At 52.6% G+C, this 18310-nt stretch overlaps 5 protein-coding genes across 5 annotated transcripts; 3 read left to right on the forward strand and 2 right to left on the reverse strand.

Annotated features, from left to right (window-relative positions):
- Positions 1–267: 267 nt before the first annotated feature.
- BROUX77_004880 (uncharacterized protein) lies at positions 268–3292 on the forward strand (the record flags this gene model as incomplete). The annotated part of the gene is made up of 8 exons (XM_073749691.1): positions 268–455; positions 611–902; positions 960–1087; positions 1146–1519; positions 1577–1803; positions 1864–2147; positions 2209–2684; positions 2739–3292. The coding sequence occupies 8 exons, from the start codon at positions 268–270 to the stop codon at positions 3290–3292; spliced, it is 2523 nt and encodes an 840-aa protein (XP_073605337.1).
- Positions 3293–3571: 279 nt separating this feature from the next.
- Positions 3572–5851, reverse strand: BROUX77_004881 (uncharacterized protein; the record flags this gene model as incomplete). Its single annotated transcript, XM_073749692.1, has 1 exon — positions 3572–5851. One exon carries the CDS (start codon positions 5849–5851, stop codon positions 3572–3574), a length of 2280 nt encoding a protein of 759 aa, XP_073605338.1.
- Positions 5852–6364: 513 nt separating this feature from the next.
- Positions 6365–9511, forward strand: BROUX77_004882 (uncharacterized protein; the record flags this gene model as incomplete). The annotated part of the gene is made up of 2 exons (XM_073749693.1): positions 6365–9041; positions 9108–9511. The coding sequence occupies 2 exons, from the start codon at positions 6365–6367 to the stop codon at positions 9509–9511; spliced, it is 3081 nt and encodes a 1026-aa protein (XP_073605339.1).
- A 277-nt stretch (positions 9512–9788) lies between these two features.
- Positions 9789–10712, reverse strand: BROUX77_004883 (uncharacterized protein; the record flags this gene model as incomplete). The annotated part of the gene is made up of 1 exon (XM_073749694.1): positions 9789–10712. The coding sequence occupies one exon, from the start codon at positions 10710–10712 to the stop codon at positions 9789–9791; it is 924 nt and encodes a 307-aa protein (XP_073605340.1).
- A 1633-nt stretch (positions 10713–12345) lies between these two features.
- On the forward strand, positions 12346–14647 carry BROUX77_004884 (uncharacterized protein; the record flags this gene model as incomplete). The annotated part of the gene is made up of 2 exons (XM_073749695.1): positions 12346–13354; positions 13422–14647. 2 exons carry the CDS (start codon positions 12346–12348, stop codon positions 14645–14647), a joined length of 2235 nt encoding a protein of 744 aa, XP_073605341.1.
- Positions 14648–18310: the final 3663 nt, after the last annotated feature.

An 18310-nucleotide genomic window follows, 5' to 3' on the forward strand; every position in this document is an offset into this window, starting at 1 on the left:
AACTGAGAGGAGAAAGAACCAACGCAACTCTTGCCGTTTTCCCACCGCACGTGTTTTTTTTTTACTTCCTGCCGCCATTGACTATCCCGCAGGCCCTAATCAGCAGTTTTTCTAATCGCTGTTTTTTTCGTGGCCTTTTCGTGTCTCTCGTTTTCATTTCAGCCTCTTGCGACGCGTCTCCATCTGTGCTGCTTCTTAACCCCAACCCACACAATTCAACATCACCACCCCCATGAACACCACCACGAATTGCACATTCTAGTCGCCATGCCAAAGCTGCTTGTGACTGCCGCCAACATCTTGGCCATTGTCTCACTGGCGCTCTTCGGCCTCGGCTTTTTCCCCTACAAACCGCTTTTGTCCGGGCTGGCCCAGCACGACCAGCTGCAAAATGGCCCTCCGCCAGAAGCCCAGTTCGACCGGCTGATTTTCATGGTTGTCGATGCTCTGCGGAGGTGAGGATCCCTGCCCCCAATAACTGCATGGAATGCGCTAACAGTTTGAAGTGATTTTGTGTATGCCCATGGAAGCGGGTTTCAGTTTACTCATCAGTGAGTCCACTCACAAGCTCTCGCCTGAGCGAGCTCGCCATTCTAACCATAGCTCATAGACTCATTCGCGATGGTGCTGCTGTTCCTTTTACATCGAATGCCCGCTCTCCGACTGTAACCATGCCTCGCCTCAAGGCCCTTACCACTGGTTCTATCCCGTCATTCCTGGACGTCATTCTGAATGTCTTTGAAGGCGATAAGTCGTCTGCTCTGACTAATCAAGACAATTGGCTGCTCCAAATGAAGGCCAAGGATACAGGCAAGATGATCATGTTTGGAGATGACACATGGTTCAAGCTGTTCCCTGAAACATTTGACCGCGGGGATGGAACAACTAGCTTTTTTGTAGCTGTGCGTGCTTCTTGTTGCAGAATCCATGTTGGCCGTCATACTAACTCAAAGATACAGGATTATACCATTGTCGACAACAATGTCACTAGACACATTCCAGAAGAGCTGCAAAATGATGACTGGAACTCAATGATTCTGCACTATCTTGGCCTGGACCATATTGGCCACAAGTCAGGCCCTAAAAGGTACGCAGATATTGTTGGAAATGCCCAAAAATATTTCTAATGGTCGGTTTTGTTCTAGTGTGAACATGGTCCCAAAGCAAGGAGAAATGGATGGGATAGTACAGCAGATATACACTGCTATCGAGACTGAACCTCACCTCTCATCCACTCTTTTCGTTGTCTGTGGTGACCACGGAATGAACGACGCCGGGAATCATGGCGCTTCCTCGTCTGGCGAAACTTCACCTGCACTCGTTTTTATCTCCCCTAAGTTCAAGCGCATCGCATCCGAGAAATTCGAAGCTCCTTTACCGCCCGTGGAAAACTTCCGTTTTTACAATTTCGTCGAGCAGTCTGATCTCGTCCCCACCCTCGCTGCTTTGCTTGGGTTTCCTGTCCCTAAAAACTCTTTGGGTGCCACAATCCCATACTTTCTGTCGCTCTGGGGGGACAGTAAGTAGTCATTTTCAGATATTGCGTTGCTAGTATTGATTACTGACAGATGCATAGAAGCCGATCAAGCAAAAGTATTAGTACAAAATGCACATCAGATGCTTAAAGTCATTACAACAGCGTTTGGGGAATCTTTGTTCACTGCTTCGAATGTAGAACGGTGTACCCATGCCAAGTCTGATATTGAGATTCTTGCTTGTCGGTGGCTCAAGCTTTCGACCCAGACCAAGAAACTCGGGAATGATAAAAAGCTGGACCAAGATTGGGTCCTAGGCATGACTGAGGTGTGTTTGGTTTCAACGAAAACCCAGCTCTGTTTGTAACTTTACTGACCCCCGCACCAGTGGCTTCGCGACGCTCAAGATCTCATGAGCAACATGGCAAGTGATTTTAAGATGAATTACATATTCTGTGGTCTAGCCGTTGGTCTAGTTGCAGTCTTGCTATCTGCTGCCGCAGTTGTTGGAACGCCTACCAAGTCATCCATGGCCCCTATCTTGTGCATTTCATTTCTATATGGCGCCATGATGTTTGGCAGCAGCTTTGTCGAAGAGGAGCAGCACTTTTGGTACTGGACTGCATCTTTATGGCTGGCTTATTTAACAAAGCATCAACTACAAAACTCATCGTAAGCTCAACCAGTCCCTAACTTCAAGAAAAGAGCAGCCACAATGTACTAACTTTGGTAGTAATGTACATCGCCGGCCTATCTTCTGGTTCGTTTCAGTCTTAGCCATGCTTCGCATTCTCCGTGGCTGGAATCAAACGGGCCAGAAGTTTGCTGGTGGACCGGACATAGTCACATCATTCATCAAGCCCTTTCCTGTCGTTCTTTGGTTGACAGTCGTTATAAGCATTGCCTTTGCCGGCTTTCACCTTTCAAATCGGATAGCTGGCTTTGAATGGACATTCCAAGATAAAACTGTGAATCTTTCTAACGAGTTTGCCTCGGTCCTTACTATAGGAATTTTGTTTTTCAAACTGGCGGCCGCTAATGCCGATTCGCCGGAGCTGGTGTTCACATGGTGGGACGAGTTTGTCACACCTGTTATAGACATGACAACGCTGCCCCAAACAGCACAAACCCTCTTCTGTCTTCTTTTTGCGACGGGGGCTTATGTTGTCTACCGCCGTCAAAATTACTCGACCTCGTCTGGTCCTTCCTGTAAGTTCCCCTGCCCTGCCCACGCGCTTTGTCTCATTACTAACACGCTGCAAGTGGTTCTTCACCATACCCTTTCCCTTTTTTTGATCATGCAAAGTCGTGTCACAAATATCCCGTTGTTTTTAATCATGGGGGTAGTTTTCGAGCTTCTTCGTATGAGTAATCTGACAGCTTCCGAGATCTCACTCACCACTCTCATGTTACAATACGCGTCCTTCTTCGCGTTTGGAGGCACTAATGCTATATCTTCCATCGACCTCTCTTCGGGTTACAACGGCGTTACCGAGTTCAACATTGTTGCAGTCGGCATTCTCACCTTAGCTTCGAATCTGGCCGGCCCATTGTTCTGGTCAAGCGCTTGTGCGGCATTGATGGCCCAAAGGCGGGAAAAGGGCTTTCCCGATGGATACCAGATCCATGTCCAGATGATGACTTTCTTTATGGCAGTCAGTGCAACCTCTGTGATGGCGGCTTGTGTCGCGATGCGCACCCATTTGTTCATATGGACAGTCTTTTCTCCAAAGTTTCTGTATTGCGCAGGCTGGGCTAGCACACATTTTCTTCTCAATATCGGCGTTACTGGCTTGATTTACTCGATTGAGGGATAAGAGATAGAGAGGGTTTGCATGTAATCAGTACATATTCAATCACCGAGTGCCATGTAGTTGTAGTTAATAGTAAATTATGTTATGCAAACATACACAACTGGCTAGTCATGTGTAGTTATACCAAAGCAAAAGGCCGCTGTATGCAGTTCTTCTCTTTTTCCAAACCCTTGAACGCCAACAAAAACGCAGTAACTAGTCAAAATCAAATTCCCACAAACAACCCTATTCACAAAGGCCCTTCGGAACATCCCCTCACACCTCGATCCCACCTGAACGATTTCAGGCACGCATGGCTCTCTTCTTCTTCCGCATAACCATCTTTCTGGCAATCACTTGGTTACGCAGCTTGGAGCTGGTGTCGTCCTGCTTGCGGGGCGTCTGGTCGCTTTTCCGGCGATCAAACTTGCTGTCTCCCCGACCGGCCCTGTCGCGGCCCCTGAAGCCAGGCTTGCCATCGCGGCCATTGCGGCCGGCGAAATTAGCCTTTCCATCACGGCCGCCTAGCGGCTTTCTCTCCTCGGGGGCAGTAGGATTCTCGCCCATCTGCTGAGCTCTGTTGCGCAGCTGTTGGGCTCTGCGTGCAACGACCTGGGCGTTCTCAATGGCGAACTCGATGATAAGGCGCTTCTTGCGGCCCTCGCCATCGTCGATTTGGTGGCCGTTGAGGTGGCGCAGGCCCATGAGCGCCCAGCGATGCGAACTGTACTCGATGAAGCCGTAGCCACGGCTGCGCGCGCCGTCCTTTTCGGGCATCTTGGAGCCCTCGATGCTCTCGAATTCAATCTTGGCCTGCTTCACCACACCCTTGCCGCGCGCCTTACGCGACTGCTCGGCTTCGCGCGCCTCGGCTACGCCGCGCGACTTCTCCTCCTTGGACAGCGGCTCGCGGCGGCCTTCCTTGACGTCAGTGGCGAACTTGACTACGGCCTCACGGGCCAGCTGCTTGAGCTCCTTGGAGCCCATGCTCTTGGGCAGGTTGCGCACAGCCAGACGGGTGAGCGAGATGTGGAGCATCGGGTTGTTCTGCACCAGCTTCTTGCGCTGGTCGGCACTGGCCTCGCGCATCTTGATCTCCGAGGGTGTCAGGGCGCGGTACAGCGAGGAGCGCTGGTCGAGTGCACCCTCGTTGAGCAGGAACAGGCGGCGCTTGTCTTTTTCGCGACGCGACTGCGCGCCCTCGTTAGTCATGCGCGTGGCCTCGTCCTTGCTAACGGCCTGCGTCACCTGCAGAATACGCCCATCCATGGTGTACTTGCCATCGGGATCCGCTGCCTCATCAGTGAGAATGGACTTCCGGGCCTTTTTGGACAGGTGGGCAGGCGCAGCGGCGGTCTGGGGAGCGGCTTTCACGCAGGCAAGGCAGTCGCTGACTTCAAAGAAGCAGACAAAGCCGGTACCGGCAGGGCGGTCGGTGGCCTTGTCCATGACGACACGGGCATAGCGAATGGCACCAAACTTGCCGAAAAAGGTCTTGACAGTGTCGTCGGTGGCGGTAAAGGGTAGGTTGCGGACAAAAACAGTCGAAGAGTTGTCGGTCACTTTCTTTTGGGGCTTCTCTTCCTCGTCCTCTTCATCTTCTTCCTCGTCCAGGTCATCCTCATCGTCAGACTTGTCGGAGTCAGAGTCAGAATCGGAGTCAGAATCGCTGTTATCCTCCTTTTCAGACTCAAGATCCGTATTCTTGAAGAACATGGCAACATCTCGCTCAGCCTCGGTCATTCCAGCAAACTCATCTCCATCGTCTTTCTTTTTCTCGGCTTCCTTATCGCCATTCTCCTTCTTCTTGGCCTCCTTCGCCTTGGCCTTTTCCTCCTTGCGCTGACTAGCCTCAGCCTGCTGCTGCTTCTGATATGTCTCCTTGTCAACAGCCCAGTCAACAGCAATTGTGCGGCCGTCAACCTCCTTGCCGTTGATGGCAGCTAGAGCCTTCTCGGCATTCTTGCGGCCGCGCATCGTGATGAAGCCGAAACCAGACAGCTTGCCCTTGTCGTTGGGCACATCGGCAAACTTGACCTTGCCAAAGCCTGCAAACAACTTGGCCAGCTGGTCGGGCTTCTTGATGGACCATGGCAGATTGCGGATAATCAGCTTGGGTGGTTTGCGGGACTCCTCCTGCTCGGCCAGACGCTTGGCCTTGCTCTCGGAGATTTCGTTTTCGGTACCCGGCTTGCGCTTTCTGGCCTCGGCAACCTCAATGCGAAGCTTGCGCTTGTTCCAAACAACATTGTTGAGCTTGGTCTGCGCGTCCTTGGTATCATCAGCATCGGCAAGGGTGACGAAGCCGTAGCCACGGGAGGCCTTGGTCGAGGGGTCGCTGACAACGACGGCGTGCTTGACGGGGTAGTGTTGCGAAAAGAACTCGGTCAGCGTCTCGCTGGTGGCATCGGGCGGCAGAGACCGGACGAAAAGAGAGCTCGATTCGCCCATGCGCTGGCGCTTGTTCTTGGGCTGCTTGCCAGTGGCAGCATCAGCAGCGGCGAGAAGGGGGGCATCTTCGATGGCGAATTCGTCGTCTTCGCGACGCTGGCGCTTGACGCCGTTAGATTTGGCGTCGACCATTGTGTTGTGTAGAGTGTGTAAATAAAGCGGCAGCAACAAAGAAATTAGTTGCAGTGCTCACGATGGCTGTTGAATTGTCCAACGCCTTCAGAATCGCTGCGAGCTCAATACTAAGCCAGAAGTTTTTTTGGAGGATAAGGGAATTTTTCTTTATCGGATTAGCCGCTGTTCTGCCGACATGCGCAGCAGCTGGCAGCAGCTGGCTCCATAGTACTAGGCTCAAAAGAGAACAAAGTAAACACAACCACAACACCCAGGAGGGGCGCAATTATGCAGAGCAACGCTGAAAGACAGACGCAGCAAAGCTTCTTTTCTCTTCTTTCTGCATGGCGATAGTTTTCAGCAGACACTCGACCATTTTGCACATTACACGCCGCCGAAACCCGCTCGCCGATCTCCGGCTCCGCGCCCCTTGCACGGAACCTGCCCGCCCCGCCCTCACTTTGACTCACCCGTTCTCGCTTGTCAAGACTTGCTTTTCTCCCCACCACCACCGCCGCCCCTCATTCTGCCATGCCGCCAGCCAAGGGTGCAAGCCGGTCCAAGGCGGCCAACTCTCGGTCGTCCCACTCCCAGAACCACGTCGAAATCCCCGAAGACGCCCCGGACAACGAGCTCAGACCGCAGATCTGCGCCATCTTCCGCGATGCCCAGCGCACCACAGCCTCCCACCGCAAATTTGTCATCAGCCTCCGCAAGATCCACGAAGCCTGCTGCTACGAACCATTAGATGTCAAGAAGGGCTCTGCGCATGATTTTGATGAGGAGACCTTCAACACCGAGTTCATCCGCTGCGTGCTGCGCGTGCTGCCAGTCCGCAAGTCGGAGAGTGTCGGTGAAAAGTCTATTCGCTTCATTGGCTTGTTCCTGCGCCATGCCAGCGAAAAAGACAATGAGATAGCTCTGGATGACGTTGAGGAGGACGCTAGTGTCATGCCGGAAACCCCCGCCACACGGCTGACCACCAAGCTTCTGGAAAACATCATGCCGCACACCGTAGCCAAGGACAAGTATGTGCGCTTCCGCTCCACTCAGCTCGTGTCTCAGGTCGTCAACTCGCTTGATGCTATTGATGATGAGCTTTTCCAAAAGCTGCGTTACGTGCTGCTGAAGCGCATCCGCGACAAGGAATCCATGGTCAGGGCCCAGGCTGTCCTGGGCCTGACTCGTTTGGCTGGCAACGGTGAAGCAGCGGCCAACTCCGATGAAGATGAAGAGCAGGATCTCAGTGCCGGTCTCTTGGGTAAACTACTGGATCTTCTTCAAAATGACCCCAGTGCCGAGGTGCGGCGGACTCTACTCGTCAACCTTCCCATCCTCCCCACTACCCTTCCGTATTTGCTCGAGAGAGCGCGCGATCAAGATGCTCTCACTCGTCGCGCTGTCTACTCTCGGCTTCTGCCAGCTCTGGGAGACTTCCGTCATCTCTCATTGAGCATGCGAGAAAAACTGCTTCGATGGGGTCTGCGTGACAGAGACGAGAATGTCCGGAAAGCTGCTGGAAAGCTCTTCCGTGAGCGCTGGGTCGAGGATTGCGCTGCAGCTCACCAAGAGCAGCCCGAAGACCCTGAAGCTCCCCCTCCAGCCCCCGTTCCCAGCCTTGAAGGCCTTCAGGAACTACTTGAGCGCATCGATATTATCAATTCTGGCGAAGAAAATGGTGTTGCCATTGAGGCTATGAAGGGCTTCTGGGAGGGTAGACCAGACTACCGTGAGGCTGTTGTATTTGATGATACCTTCTGGGAGACGTTGACTGCTGAAAGCGTGTTCATGGCTCGCACTTTCAACGATTTCTGTCGCAGCAACCCCAAGTATGAGTATTTGATAGAGGAAAAGATGCCCGAAGTTACCCGGCTAGCCTTTTTCCTAGAGCGCTACGTCAATGCCCTACTCGAGGCAATCAAGCGCGTCAGTGAGAACACCAACGAAGACGAAGAGGAAGACACAATGGAGCAAGAGTTTATTGTCGAGCAGCTTCTCCGTATTGCATTGACGCTAGACTACTCGGACGAAGTTGGCCGGAGAAAGATGTTTGCTCTTCTGCGCCAGATCCTCTCAAATCCAGCTGTTCCTGATGACATCACCAAGCTAATTGTGGAGGTTTTGCGCGATATCTGTGCTCCTGACGCTGCCGGGGAGCGTGAATTCTGCAGTGTCGTTCTTGAGGCTGTAGCTGATGTTCATGATACAATTGCCGAAGATGACCCCCAGCAAGAAGATGCCGACGAAAGCTTCCATTCTGCCCACTCCGCAGTCAGCAGTCGGGGTAATACGGCCAGCGGCAGAGATGGCGGTGATGATGAGGATGATGATTCGATCACCGAGGAAGAAGCCCAGGCCAAGGCTATCAAGGAGATTGTCATCAACATGAAGTGTCTGCATATTGTGCAATGCATGCTGACCAACGTCAGGGGCAGTCTGCAGAAGAACGACCACCTGGTAGCCATGCTGAACAACCTCGTAGTACCCGCTGTCAGGAGCCACGAGGCCCCTGTGCGCGAGCGGGGCTTGGTTTGTCTGGGTCTTTGTGCTCTTCTTGACAAGGCACTTGCCGAGGAGAACCTGACACTATTCGTGCACTTTTTCAGCAAGGGACATGCTGCACTGCAAATCACGGCTCTCCAAATTCTCACTGATATTCTCAACGTGCATGGTGCACAACTTCTGACGTCCAACCCCACACTTCTCAAGGTCTACGTTCGAGCTCTGAAGCTCGGCTCGCGTGCCCCCGAAGTCCAGGGCGCTGCTGTGCTGGCAGTATCAAAGCTCCTCCTGGGCCAGGTTGTCACTGATCCGGATGTGGCATCAGAACTGTTGAAAACTCTCGTCGTGGCCTACTTTGACCCTTCAAGTTCGGAGAATCAAAGTGTCCGCCAAGCACTAAACTACTTCCTGCCTGTCTTTTGCTTTTCGCGATCGGAAAATCAGGAACTGCTCCGTACAGTTGCGTTGGATGCCCTCCATTCTTTGTACAATATTCGAGACGCATATGAGGATGATGATGACGCTGATGTCGGTGATGAAATGGTCAGCATTAGCATCATTGGCTCATGTCTAGTTGATTGGACAGATCCCAGAAAGTGTTTCAACCCTCAGAACCAAGGCGAGGCAGAAAAGAAACATGCCCCAGGCAATGTGCACCTGGACTTTGCCTTTGATATTTTAGAGAGACTTAACTCCAACATGAGCAGTAAGTCCCTTTTTACTTGCAAAATTAAGCCAAGTGACATAAAATGCTGATACGTGATTGTTTTAGAGGATGAAAGAAAGACGCTTGCTCCACTTCTCGGCAAGCTTTACATCTCGCCCATTGCCGACGAGGACAAGCTGCGCGAGCTTTTCGAAGAGGTTTCCGAAGCAGTCGAGTCCAACCTCCTATCAGATGCATCTAGCAAGAACTCTCTGTACAAGCTCCATGTGACACTCGGCAAGATTGTCAATGCCCTCGGCGAAAAGTCGTCTCGCATTCCCAAGCAGAACATGTCGATGCTTTCCGCAACAGAAAAGTCTAGCATGCACGATGCCAGTGGGCTGATGTCGACATTGTCCATCTCAATAAAGCCCGAGGAAGATGATGACGAAGGCAGCGACAACACTGTGACTGCAAAGGAAGGACAAAATGAGACGACGATGATGTCGGATGCCAGTGCTATAGAGTAGGCCAGCGAGTATTGTTGTTTAATTGACACGTAACGAGGCTATGATTTGACGGATTTAGTTTTGTTGAGATATCTTGGTACTTGTTCCAACTTGTTCTTTTTGCGTATAAGTATTACTACAGGTGGTGTTACATGCATACATGGGAGGGGTGGTGATGTTACATAAAACAAAATGTGAAGCACTGAGAGGAGAATGGAACATAAACAAATCAAGGCTAGCGACAGGCAGACAAGATCGACTAGGTTCAAACAACGTTGTTGCCGGCTCCGGGTGTGTCTCAGGGATCGCCAGAAGTGCCTCCCTTGTCATTTTTGAGGTGTTTGTACTTTTCCTTGTCGTAGTTGTTCGTCATGCTCCAGCTAGACTGACTGCTAACAACACGGCCGCTTTCGTCAAGCTTCTGGGTAGTAGTCTTTGTATGGAGCATTCCCATCCAATCAATATACTCGTCCTTGGACTCGACAGTTTTGCACTTTTCGTTGTCCAGCTCCTTGCCGTCGTTTGACGAGTGGGTGACCTTGAGTGTGTCTTTATTTTTCGCGAGCACATCCAGATCGGAGCTCACGGCGGCAGCGCCCTGCCGCACCATGTCGATAAAGGTGCCAAACGACTTGGCGCCCGTCTCAAAGGCCGAGGTCCACAGACCGGCGAGCTCTTCGAGGGCCTCGCCGGCCTTTTTGGCGTCGTCTTCCGACAGAGACAGGTCGCGCGTCGCGCGCTCGAATTCCCTGCGGAACAAGTCGACGTTGTCAAGCAAGCCGCCACCGCCGCCGGTAGCATCAGTCGTTCTCTCGTCGTCGGCGGAGCCCAGGCGCGCAAGCGGGTGAAAGACCTCGTCGGGCGCAAAAAAGTGCCGCGTGTTGGGCGCCAGCAGCCCGGCAGAGTCCATGCGCTGCAGCCAAAAGGCCGGTGGCTCGCCGCCGGCAGCAGGAAAGACCTGGCGCATGAGTGTGCGCATTTCCAGGCGCGTCTGCGTCGGCATCATGGGCTGCGATGCGGCGACAGCCAGCAGGTCTTCAAAGGCATCGGCAAAGGTGAAGCTGCCGGGCGGCGTGGATGCGGGCGCGTCGCTGGGGGTTGGCTGGGGCAGCGCGGTGAGGTTCAGCGGCGAGTAGGGCGAGTTGTGGATGTAGTGCGACCATATGAGCGTGGTCATGGGCTCATGGCCTGCGGTGGTGGTGGTGAAGATGTCCCAAAGCATGGCAATGTATGAGGCGTGGTTGAAAGTGGAGAACGTGGGAGGATGGCGGTAGTTTGTGAAGTGTGAAGGTTGGCAGGCTTTTTGTCTTCTTTTTGTTCAGAGAAGAACAGGTTGGGTAGATGAATCAAATCTCGGGTTAAGGCAAAAATAGGGTTTTTAAGAGACGTGACGCTTGTATATGGCAGCTGTTGCTTTTAGTCAACTGATGAAGTTGTGACCAAAGGCTTCATAAGACTCGTCGCACAGGGCAAAAAGAAAAGCGCCACGAATGACGACCGACGTTGACGCCACATCTGCGCCACGGCTCAGGAGAAAGCTCTAGTTGGTTCCGTGTCAAAAGTCAGAGAAGAAAGACAGCTGCATATTTCTGAGGAGCTGGGCGCGCTGTGCAAGGATCTTCTTGGAAGCCTGAATAGCCGCAAAACATGTTCTAGGCATCCGCAAATGCTTTTGCCCTCTGCAACAAATTTTGGCCGTGGTTTCCAGGGGGGACGCTCTATATTCAACATACCGGATGGTTTCCGGACATGTGAGAAAGCTCCGATAGTGCAGCAGCTACAGATACCCTAAGCCCAGCCTGCTGCCTGGATAATGGCTGTCCCATATAGTCTAGGTAGACCGTTTAAGCTGAAATTTCGGTATAGGCGCCAAGAGCAAGCTCAGACTGGCGAGAGGATGCCTACAACCCTACGGCGCAAACCCCGAATGCCAGAGCCAGAATGGCAGGTACCGCGCTTTTGGGATAAAAGCAGCACGGGGTCGCGATCCAGTTCCGGCGAGAAAACCAGCAGAACAGACAACCAAAGGCAACTACTCAATCTAACCATCTCAGCCTCTTTGACAGGGCCTGCATTTTGATTTGACCGAGCTTCCGACACCTCTCTGGCCCCTCATTGTCCTCTCCTGACATCTTTTTTTTTTTTTTCACTCCTTTCTTCAGCATTTTCGGCACCGGCGTTCCTCACGACCACGAATCGCTCCCCCAAACCAAATCTGCCCCGCTCTCCAGCAGGCCGGTTCGTTTTATTTCTATCATGAGACTCATCTCCCTTTTCTTCCTGCTGTTCTCTTCTGTCTTCCTGCAGCCCAATCTCAATGATTACCAATAAGCCTGCCCTGCAAATTCTCGGCTGTTTTGACGAAGCCGTCCCCGACCAAAACGAGCGCAAAAGCTTTTGACGCAATCCCGGACTTTTGACAGGAGCCAATCTCATCTTTTGCTCATGTTTAGAAATCCGGCTGGCGAGCGAAATTGGCTTTTTTTTTTCTTCTTTTTTTTTCTGCTCTTTTTATTTCTACTATTCCTCCCATCATACCTCACCCTAAACCCGCCCGCACCCAGCTTCGCATGTTACATGCGCCTTTTCCACCTGTCACGCTTACATGGCTCAGCTTGGCTCCATTGATTAATTGCCTGCAGTTCGCTTGTGCTTTGGCTCTGGCTCTGGCTTTGCTGTGGTTTTGCCTTGGCCCCTGCAGGCCCTGCCTCTAGTGCGTCCTTAACCCAGATCTGCCGGCCTTCCTCCAACCCAACCCACGCCCCTAGATTTCCACCAAACTACTTCCGACTCTGCTGCCCGACCGTGTCTGCTCAAATCCACAAGCCCGGCCTCTTTGGCCCATCGCCGCCATAATGAACGCCCCTGCGGCCTTTTCCGGCACGTCCTCGGCGGCTGCCGCCGCTATATCCGGCCTGTCATGGCCTCTCAATCCTTCCACCACATCCCGACCCTTTGATGCGCCTCCCCCGAACCAGCCCGCAAAGGACTGGTCTCAAATCATCGGCATTGCAACTGCCATCAGCGGCAATGTGCTCATTGCTCTGGCTCTCAACGTACAGCGCTATGCCCATCTCAAGCTGCACGAGAAACGCGCGCAGATGAAAGCCCAAGCCCAACGGACTGACCGACGGGCTAAACTCCAGGCCGCCCGGGAACATCATCGTCACAACGAACCGCACGACCGCGAAAATCCCCATCATCGCCCGCAGGACTTTCCCAGGTTAAGCACCGTCACCTCCAACGAGAACGACTGCGCCACGGCTGCCCGCCGGGGGACGTCCGATGTTGGTTTCTCGGGCTACGGCGCAATACCAACCGTGCACTTTCCATCGCCCCCGCTCTCGCGCACCGTATCCGCCGCATACTCGCCACGCGCATCGTATGAAAGCGAGCGACCGGCTGGTGAGGACCCTTCGCCGTCTCCGTCGCCTTCCGAAAAGGACGCCTCTCTCTCATATTTACACTCTCCTTATTGGTGGCTAGGTCAAGTGCTCATCATCCTCGGCGAGATGGGAAACTTCCTAGCCTACGGTTTTGCGCCAGCCTCCATAGTGTCGCCGCTTGGTGTTGTTGCGCTAGTGTCTAACTGTGTCATTGCGCCTATCCTCTTCCACGAAAGGTTCCGTGCGCGCGATGCTTGGGGAGTCATGACAGCTGTGGCCGGTGTTGTCGTGGTAGTGATGAGCGCTGGTGGCGACGAGTCCAAGCTGGGCCCTCATGACGTGTGGGATGCTATCACTGCGCCTGCATTCGAGATATATCTTTGTGTAACAATTGCCATGATTGCAACGCTCATGTGGGCGAGCCGGCGGTATGGCAAGCGGACTATTCTGATTGATCTGGGGTTGGTTGGTTTATTTGGTACGTCATTTTCACTTATTGCGGGCTCCCAGGCTCCTCATTCATTCATACTAACTCTTACTGGTAGGTGGCTATACTGCCCTCGCCACCAAGGGCGTCTCCTCGATGCTTTCTTCTGCTCTGTTGCGCGCCTTTCAGACCCCCGTGACTTATGCGCTTTTGCTTGTTCTCATCGTCACTGCCATTATGCAAATTCGCTATCTCAACCGCGCTCTTCAACGATTTGATTCGACACAGGTCATCCCGATCCAATTCGTCATGTTCACATTGTGCGTCATTGTTGGTAGTGCAGTTTTGTATCAGGACTTTGAAAGAACTACACTTGTACAGTCAGTCAAGTTTATCAGCGGATGCCTCTTGACCTTCTTTGGTGTCTTCCTGATCACGAGTGACCGCCCGCGCCCGGGCGATGAAGAAAGCCGTGGCTTGGAAGCCGACGGAATGGATGAAACCATCGGCCTGATGTCTCATGAGGCCTATGCTGATGCTTCGCCCTCCCATACCCCACGGAGCTCCTTTAGCTCACAACGACCATCCCAATCCGAGTTCCCTATCCTCTCAACGGAAAGACGAATCAGCATTACTCATGAAACTAGTGTACCATCTTCGCGTGCCCAAGAGCCACTCCAAGCTACCGTGACCGATCATCAGCAGCACCATTCTGACTTTCATAACTGGACTGAGGAAGCATCTGGTCCTCCACCCCCAAGGCCTGATCCCACTCCACTGCAGCATTGTCTGGTCCCAGAATACCAACCGGTGTCTACGATGTCCGAGCCTCCAGCCACAGCCATGTTTGAACCATCAACGCCCCCCGCCACTAGCCACGGCCCTTCAAATGGGACCACCGACCCTTTCACGGTCACTCCCACACGCTGGGCTTCGGGTGGCAGGCGGTTCCCTGGCCCGGTAATTTCAGCATCGCCGTTTTCATCCGCCGTCTCAGCTGTGATAACAGACAGCCTACGCCACAAAACCCGCTTGGCGCGCCGCACCTCGCTGGGGCGTCTATGGTCCAGCATTCGCGCGGGCATGTTCATGGACGATGAAGATGGCAGCGAGGGTGGCGAGAGCTCTGGACTTGGCTCGCGCCAGCCTCTGCTCGGCCCATTGTTCGAAACGGCCGAGTCCACGGTGCCACCCCGGCCATCGACGTCCCGCGAGCGATCGTTCAAGGACCCCGCGATCAAGAGGCAGCGGCACCGGAGTCTCAGCGACACGTTGAATGGACTGATTAAACCGAGTAGGGGCTACGTTGACTCTATGTATGATGCAACGCCACGCCGCCAGTAGGCTCTTGCGCTGGGAAGTAGGACTCGGTCGGCCTTTGTTTCGATACCCGCATACGCTTGTTCTTTTTTTTTCATACTTGATTTTCTAGTCTCTTTTCTGGTCGCCAGGCGCAAGGCGTTTTGTTTCCTTCATGCTCATGGTTTTTTTTTACTGTTTCTGTTTTCCTCTTTGCTCGCTTCATATCAAGTAGTACCTACATGCTATCCACATCCTTTCTCTTCCCACTGTTCTCGCATTGTCTTGCTGCTCGCTTTCCCAGGCGCAAACCAGCTCATGTGCAATTTCGTGCTGTGTCTTTTGCTGCACTCCATGCTGGCTTGGCTGACTGTCAGAGAAGACGAAGAAAATATAATATTGTCTACCTTGATTACTACGCTAATCTTTTCCGAAGTCCTTTGGTCAATGTCACTCTCTATCCGCCGATGGCGGCACGCTCTTCCCTCATCTGGACCTACAGCTTATACATGTATGCCACCACGCGTCTGCGATTCCCGGCGGTCGGCGAGATCGCCCAAAACGGTCGCCATTCAGTAAGGCGTCAAGGGTAATTGACGTCGTCAGATGGGCGACCACGCACGTTTATTACTGCGAGCATATTAAGGCTCTTTGCCCAGGTCTCTGTGACCTTGTTTATCATGTTTTTTTTTTCTCACTTGCAATGTAACTTCAGCCGCCGATGAAACCAAGCCGTCAAAGCAAGGCTTGTATCGGCATTGGCAAAACAGAAGACAAGACGGCCGGCCGGGGTCTATGGGAAGCAGGCAGGCAGGCAGGGCAGGGCAGGGCATGGATGGACTGCACATGTGTATACCAAGTAGCCTTGGGTAAGTTGCTTGGATGTATAGCTGGCCAGCGGATATACCAGTTAGCTACGTGATACTACAACTAGTTATAGTGACCACATGCAATACAGCGTTGCGCTCTCGTAACGCCTCCCTGCCCGCCTGTCTGTCTGCCTGCGACACTGCTGCTGCTGCCGCCGCTGCTGCCATGCAAGTCTTGGAAAGATTTCTTCTTCTTCTCTTGCTTTTGTCTCTATCCCCCTCCCCCCTCTCCCCTCTCCCCTGTCTAGCGACCTGCACTGGGCTCGGCGATGGTGGTGGATATGCCTCAGCCACGCGAAGTCGCGGCAAGGCGCGCAGTGCTGCTGCTGCTACTCCTACCCAGCAAGACTGAGACTGGCCGGCTCCACGGCCAGCGTGACGTCCCGCGCCAGGCTGCTTGTATGCGCAGCTGTGGTGGCTGTTATAGGCCGTGGCTGCAACACCACAGATGGACGTGTGTGCGTGCGTGCGGCTGGGGAAGCTGGAGGTTTTGCTGGGTTTTGTTGCAGGCTAGACAGAAAGAAGAAACAAAGAGCTGAGCTGAGCTGATTCTTTTTGTTTCTTCTTTTTTCTTTCTTTTTTCCTTCTCCTCCTCCCATCCACTTCACAAGACCTGTCTTTTTTTTCTCTTCATCTAGTAATTAGCTACTACCTCAACACCACTGCTACTATGTCATGTATCCCATGCGCTGTCCACAAACTTGTGAGCCATCGTCCGTCTTTTGCAGTCTTCATTGTTACCAAGACCCTCTGTAGCTATATCGTAGTCCCGATATAGCCCGGTCCTAGGGAGCCAGCCCATAGCTTTCGTATCTGGACAACGAGGGGAGCAGACTTTTTTTTTTCTATAAAGAAAAACAGACAGCAAAAGAAGCACCCCTTTTTTGTGCGCCTTTTTTTTTTCAATGTCTTGCCTGGATGTTGCTAGTTCCCGGGGGGTGGTAATGGTGGTTGTTGATGTTAGCCACAATATCTCTACCCACGGGAACGCTACCCGGGTGAAAAAAAAAAAAAAGAAAAGAAAAGAAAAACAAAAAATAAGAAGCTGAGGCAGGCCGGCCCGTCGGCGAGATCAGCAATGCTCCCCCAGCTACGGCATCGTGAAGCGGTGAGCAGCGCAACATGGGCTTGTTTGGTCAGGTTTGCTTTTTTTTTCTTTGCTTCCTTTTTCTTTTGATCCGAGTCCAAGTGCCCTCTACTATCATTTGCTTTTCCGCAGTGGCGGGAAGCCTTGATCCAGCTTGGGTACCCCCTCCAAACAAAGCAAGACTGAGGTTCCATTGTGATGAGTCTCACGCGTGGAGAAAAAGGAAAAGAAAAAAGCCAGAGTACCCGCACAGACAAGGCCTGGAGAGTCCTTTTTTTCGCCATCCTTTTTTTTTTTTGGGTTTCCTGTCCGTTGGTAACAGAATATCCAACCCCCTCTTGTTTGTCCAACTCCCTTCTCGCGTATCCTTCCTCATACCTTGTAGTATATACCAACGAGAGACAAAAAAAGGCTTTCTCTTTTGTCTCATTCCAGAAGGCACTGAAGCCCCAGAACAAAAGACTTCACCAGAATTCACCGTCAATGCATGCAGCATTTTTCGGGATTTTTTTTTCCCCCTTCTCGCTGGATTTCCACCACAGGAGGAGAGACATTAACTGCCGACCTGTTGAAGATCTGGCTTGTTTCATCTTGCAAGAGATGCAAGTCTGGTTGAGTGGACAGACAGCGTGCTGTGAAGAAACAAGACGCAAAACAAAGTTGACTGTGGCTGTGTAAGTAGCAGTCTTCTGGCTTGATGTCAATGCCCTCCCCCCAGAGTCAACCAGACTTTTCCTGCTTCACATTTAAACATGTACCAATCACGGCTCCTGTCAATGCCATTAACCTCGTTGCATCTCCAGAGTGACGGTGGCCATCACGTCACACTACGGCCTGAGCCATGTCCGTATAATGCTCTCCGGTGAACGGTTAGATACATGCGCATATGGGCGATCATACGCAATTCGCCGCCACCAAGCCCAAGTTCCCATATGCTTGCAAGGCACCTACATATTGTGTGTGTGTGTACCTGACTATATCTCACAAAGATCAGCATTGCTCTGTTCTCTTACACCCTGATGCACGGTCGCCCATCCGCCTTGGTTAAGCTCATTTTTCGGCATAAACCATAACAGGCCAAACGCGCGGCAGCCTCTGTCCTCTTTTGTGCAGCTCTTTACTGCTTGTAGCACTAATACCTGGAGTAGTCTAGCGTCCGTGGCCCGTAGTCTGTGGCCCGCAGCCCGTGGCCTGTGATCCGCCACCCGTGTTCTGCAATGTTGCACAGTCCGCGCTGGTGAATGGTACGGGCGTCGTTGTCTTGGAGACTCGAGGCCAGGAAACTTCCTTTTGTTTTCTGCGGGTTTTCATCCAATGCCTTTGTTGCGGTGTGGCAACTACCTCGTTCCGCCGGCTTCCCGGATTCTGAGGTCGCACAGCCCGGGATATTACAGAGCCCCAATCAGCAACTACCCGTGTAATTGATAGCCAGTTGACAGTATCAAAAATATACCATCAAGGCCCTACTCGCTTCATTTGGTGCAGATAGCCAGGCCAGCTTTGATAGGGAAATCGGTCGTTTTCTCTGCAGCCAACCGTAGAACCAGAGGATCGCAAAGAGAGAAGAGGAGGACCAAGGAAACCCGTCCCGTGCTGGGCCGCTTCCAATTGTACCTGGGCACGTTCTGGATTTCTTATCTCCAGACCTCTGAAGATTCTACGCCGCGACCGGTTTGTACTGACTAGTTGACTAGTTTCCAGAACTTTCCGGCAGGTCCAGAGCGTCCAGATTGAGATAGATGCACTTGCATA

The sequence above is a fragment of the Berkeleyomyces rouxiae genome, assembly GCF_048999995.1.
Source record: "Berkeleyomyces rouxiae strain 22BRR77 chromosome Unknown BrBRR77_ptg000004l, whole genome shotgun sequence".
In the NCBI taxonomy this organism is placed as follows: Eukaryota; Fungi; Ascomycota; class Sordariomycetes; order Microascales; family Ceratocystidaceae; genus Berkeleyomyces; species Berkeleyomyces rouxiae.